This window comes from Salvia miltiorrhiza, chromosome 1, assembly GCF_028751815.1.
Source record: "Salvia miltiorrhiza cultivar Shanhuang (shh) chromosome 1, IMPLAD_Smil_shh, whole genome shotgun sequence".
Classification (NCBI taxonomy): Eukaryota; Viridiplantae; Streptophyta; class Magnoliopsida; order Lamiales; family Lamiaceae; genus Salvia; species Salvia miltiorrhiza.
The window spans coordinates 30,638,991-30,643,921 of NC_080387.1; the positions used below are offsets into that span (position 1 = coordinate 30,638,991).

The following is a 4,931-nucleotide window of genomic DNA, read 5'->3' on the forward strand; positions in this document are numbered from 1 at the left end:
TCGGGTCAGGGGGTTAACTATCAGAAATCTGGAATTCTTTTTAGCTCAAACATCGGCAATGAGGAGAGGAATGCGATGTCGGATCTGCTGGGAGTTTGGTCTTCTCTTAACACAGGCAGGTACCTCGGTCTCCCCTCACTTGTTGGCCGCCAGAAGAAGGACATCTTCCAATACTTGAGGGATAGGATGTGGGAACGTATCCAGGGTTGGAACGGGAAGAAATTGTCAAAGGCAGGAAAGGAGGTGCTTATTAAGGGGGTGGCCCAGGCCATTCCCTCGTTTTGCATGGCAATCTTCGCTCTTCCTACCGGTCTTACGGATGACATGGAGCGCTTACTTAATAGCTTTTGGTGGGGCAATAAGGCGGGTGTGGGAAGGGGAATAAATTGGATGAAATGGCCAAAGCTCTGTGTGGACAAGAAGCTGGGAGGCATGGGCTTCAGGAGCCTTCAACTTTTTAATGTGGCTATGTTAGGTAAAACAGGTTGGCGTCTGCTTGATGATCCCGAGGCGCTTATGAGTCGTGTGTTAAAAGCAAAGTATTTTCCTCATGGAAATTATCTTACTGCAAGCTTGGGCCATAACCCTAGCTACACCTAGAGGAGCATACATTCGGCGCAAGATCTTGTGAGGCGTGGAGTCAGATGGCGCATTGGTAATGGCAATGGGGTGAGAGTCTTTAAAGACCCGTGGCTGCGCCGAGATGATAATTTCTGGGTGTCTGCGCATACTCCGTCGGGTCTTGAAGAGATAAGGGTCTCGGAGCTCATCGACGTGAGCACTGGTGCTTGGGACCGGGACCTCTTGGAGTAGCTTTTGCCGGCTGGTGATGTTCAAGAGATTATGGGTATTCCTCTCTGCCCGGCTCCTGAACTCGATAGGCCGATCTGGCACTTCTCTCCTCACGGGCGCTATACGGTGAAGTCCGCATATAAAATGGCGAGCGCTCTCACCCTCGACCTCAGCTACGGAGAGGAGGGCTCCTGGATACATATATGGAAAATTCCTGTGCTGCCTAAGGTGAAGTCCTTCCTTTGGAGAGCTGTTAAGAACAACCTCCCCTCTAAGGAGAATCTTTTATCGCGAGGGATTCTAGTTGGAGGCGAGTGCGGTACCTGTAAGATGGGCTACGAGAACTTATGGCACGTTTTCTTTGCGTGTCCCTTTGCGGAGGAATGCTGGAGGATTGGTGGTCTGTCGACTTTACTGGGCTCGCTCCGGGATAGAAGCGATTCTTTTAAGGAAGCTCTTTCGACTTTATTGAGCTCTGATGTAGGAGCTTCGGCCGCAAAAGTTAGTATGATTCTCTGGCATGTGCGGAAGGATAGAAATAAAGCCGTGTGGGAGGGTGCTATTCCTAATCCCTCACGTACTGTCACTTTGGCTGCTAGTTGTCGCGAGGACTGGCTACTTGCTCAAGCTGCTTCTTCTCTCCCTTCCTCGACTGTTGCTGTTGTGTCAAGTCAGGACCCCTGCGTGGGGTGGCATAATTTACAGGAGGGCTGGGTTTATGTAGTGTGGATGCCGTTTTTTTCTCAAGTGATGGCTCTATGGGAATTGGTATTGTTGTACGTAATCATGTGGGCGACTTTGTGGTGGGTAAGTCAATGAAAGTCCCGGGCCGAAGGGGTGTTGATGAAGGGGAGCTCATGGGAATCAAGGAAGCTTTATCTTGGCTCAAGGTGCTTGGCTTTGGATATGGGTGGATCGAGTGTGACAGCAAGATTGCTTGTGATGCTATTACAAAGCAAGAGCGAGTCATAAATGAAAAAGGTATCATAGCAGATTACTGTCGGCAGCTGGTCAATTAATATTAGTCTAAGTAAGTCTTCAGTCGTAAGTAAAACAGAGTAGAGTTACTTATTTAACTGACTATCGAAAGATTGATCAGTTAAACTTATAACTCTAGCAGCGGAATATTAAGCTTAGTGAAATAGCCTTGCAAGATTTTCTTCACAGAGAATCCCTTAGTTACTCTTTTCAGTTAGTTAGTATTATAAAAACAGAGATATGTGCAGATACTGAAAATAAAAGCAAGTAAGAACGCAAGAGATTTTTACGTGGTTCGAAAAATAACGTTCCTACATCCACGGTCAGATGATCAATCTGACGAATATTCTGGGCATATGCTTACGGGTGCAACGCAAACGTAACTGCAATGCTTACGGGTGCAAAGGAAAAACACCTTACAGCAACCAACTCACTGAGTTGGATTTTCATACTTAGCTTGCGGGTGCTAAGCAACATAACTGTTTAGTTTACTGGTACTAAACAACCACTGAGCTCGGTCTAAGTCTCAAGCTCGATTACAAACACTCTTCTCGTTCTTTTGTAAAAGGGGTATTGTAATATACCAACTAGGATTACTGAGTACAGAATCTCAAGTAATCAATAACTACTAATGATCTATCTATGTGAATTTTCTAGTTATACTAAGAGAGTTTAAGTAATCAGTAGAACTGATTTTACAACAGTGAGATACTCTCTTCATCAATTCAATGCTTAAGGAATATTGAGCTCTATTTGATTTTCTGCTGTAGCTTTGGCATTTGAGGATTGAATCGGAACCTTCTCTTTTTTTTTCTTCACCTCTCTCTTTTCTCACTTTCTTGAGAGATCTTCTGAGCTATTTATAGGCGTCTCTGAGGAATAGATCCGTCGGCGGAGATCTTCTTCTTCAAATCCTACCGTTGGAGATAACGTCTTTATTATTGCTCAGGTATTGAAAAGGACATTCTTCTTAAATGGTATATTAAATGTTGTTGCATAAGCATTTAATGTAAGTGAGTGTGCTTCCGTCCTTTGCTTGACCAGTCGTCGACTTTAGTTCAGTCGACCAACAAAATCTCAATATCTTCCTTCAGTTGTTCAGTTCGTTGTTGAGTTTTGATCTTTGAAAGCTTCAGTTGTAGTTCATTCAGTCGCTTTTTTCTCCTGTAATCTTCAATCAAGATATTAAAGCTAAGAGTTTTGGTATCATCAAAACTAGGATTGATATTTCTTCCAATTTCCAACAAGATTATTAGTAGATCAATGGTGTAAATTTATTCCTTCAAAAAGTAATGATATTTTACTTGTGATAAGAAGTCGTATTTCAAAATTTCAAAATTTTACAAATTATGTATTCTTTTATTTTACATTAAAAATATATTAATAGAACATATTTAATCATCATTAAATGATAACATATTACATATGATAATAATTTTTAAAAATACTAACTTAATAATCTCACTTAATTAATTAATTAAATATTAAATTATGTTTAAAATTATAAAGTCCAATTATATATACACAAACTTTCTTAAATTATCATCTCAGTAATTGATTATTAATTAATTTTTCAATTGTATATTAAAAAATAAATGTACATGTACTTTCTTAATAAAATATTTACTACTATATATTCCATATGTCCCACTTCAAATATCTCAATGTATTTTTGGACACGTAAATTAAGAAAATTTTTAGCATTTAAAAAAGATAAAGGGTCCTCATGGATTAGTGCTTATAATAAAAATTGTAGGGCACCAACTTTTTAAAAAAAATTGTACTTCCTTTGTTTCAATAAATGGGGTACGCAAATTAAGAAAATGTAGATAAAGTAAATGAGAAGAGAGATAGAGAGAGTAGTGAAAAAGTAAGAGCACTTCTAATGGGAGGTGTTTAAGGGGGTGCTTAAATGGTGGTCCCCACCTTAGCACATTCCCTCTTCAATGCAAATGTGCTTATGGAGGTGCTTAAATTCTCAATTCCACAAAATCTTCATTTTTACACTTCTATTTTAAAATTCTAAATTTTCATTAAAAATAAAATTCAACACAACAATAAAATAAAAATGACATAATTTAAATAATAAAAAAATTACATAATTTAAATAACTAACAAAATTATGAAAAATTAAACATCCTAAACTATATGATTCATCGATGCTTGAGCACTTCTTGTACCAAGTGGTTGTGCCATGCCAATTAAGCATCCGTCGTGTTCGATGTATCCATGTTGAGGATCTTGAAATCGAGCTCCTCCATTTTCACCTCGGCTGCCATTTTTTTGGTTTCGGCAATCCTGGCTTTTGCATCGGTGATTCTACCAATTTGGATGACATGTTCCTTCATGTTGTCAGCGATTTTCTCAAGCGCTTCAGAGTATGAGGACTGCGTCATCTGCAGTTTCACGAAAGACGTCATTTTATATCTGCTGAAGAGGCGGGACACCGTGTTCTCGGCGTACTGGTCGTCGTCGGTTTTCTTGAAGAGGCCGAGGTGGATCAGGAACCGCATCATGCGCCAGAGTTTATTCGGTTTAACCACGCCCACGGCGGTGGCTAGCTCGGAGAGTGAGGCGGAGCCTCCCAATTTTTCCAGAGCATCTTGTATCTCGAGTTCCACGGCGGCCTTCACCACTTGTGGGCTGATATATCCGAACACCAATTTCCAGGCATCTGCATGAGCTTGCACCTCTTCATTCTGCACCATTTCGTTTCTTTAATTTGTTTTTCTTTTGGACTCTTATATTATCTTGAATTTTGTGGGTGCCTATATATATATATGAAAACTTACACAAAATAGTGAAGGCGTTCAAGAATTAACAATCATTTTGCACGTGGAGAATTAATGCATTACTTGTGTCGGCAGCGTGCTTCTTGCACCTCGGTGGTGGTGGCGGCAATGGCGGCGCCGGATTGAGGAAGAGGCTACCGGCGGCGACGATGGCTTAATTGGAATTGGGGATAGAAATTAAAAGAAGAAAGAAATTGGGGGTTAAAAAAATTGACTAACGTTTGACTAACAATGGTTAGTTAAAGGGGTTTAATTGATCGATTTTTCGGACTTTGAGGGCCTATTTGCACACACAGTGAGTATGGGGAGCAATACGCTATAGGGGCCTATACTACAGGGACTTATCTGCACCTTAACCCTTTATTAATT

General features: G+C 40.5%; 1 protein-coding gene across 1 annotated transcript; it reads left to right on the forward strand.

Moving 5' to 3' along the window:
• The first annotated feature begins 843 nt into the window (after nt 1–843).
• LOC131006143 (uncharacterized) lies at nt 844–2,560 on the forward strand. Its single transcript, XM_057933315.1, has 3 exons — nt 844–1,560; nt 1,605–1,773; nt 2,541–2,560. The coding sequence occupies exons 1-3, from the start codon at nt 844–846 to the stop codon at nt 2,558–2,560; spliced, it is 906 nt and encodes a 301-aa protein (XP_057789298.1).
• The last annotated feature ends 2,371 nt before the right edge of the window (nt 2,561–4,931 follow it).

What these genes read in the sequence shown, in the direction of transcription:
- LOC131006143 (XM_057933315.1), top strand. Translation starts at nt 844, where the DNA reads ATGGGTATTCCTCTCTGCCCGGCTCCTGAACTCGATAGGCCGATCTGG. An exon ending in TGATGGCTCTATGGGAATTG is followed by an intron (nt 1,561 to 1,604) that starts GTATTGTTGTAC and finishes GTGGTGGGTAAG; the next exon opens with TCAATGAAAGTCCCGGGCCG. An exon ending in GCGAGTCATAAATGAAAAAG is followed by an intron (nt 1,774 to 2,540) that starts GTATCATAGCAG and finishes TTTCTGCTGTAG; the next exon opens with CTTTGGCATTTGAGGATTGA.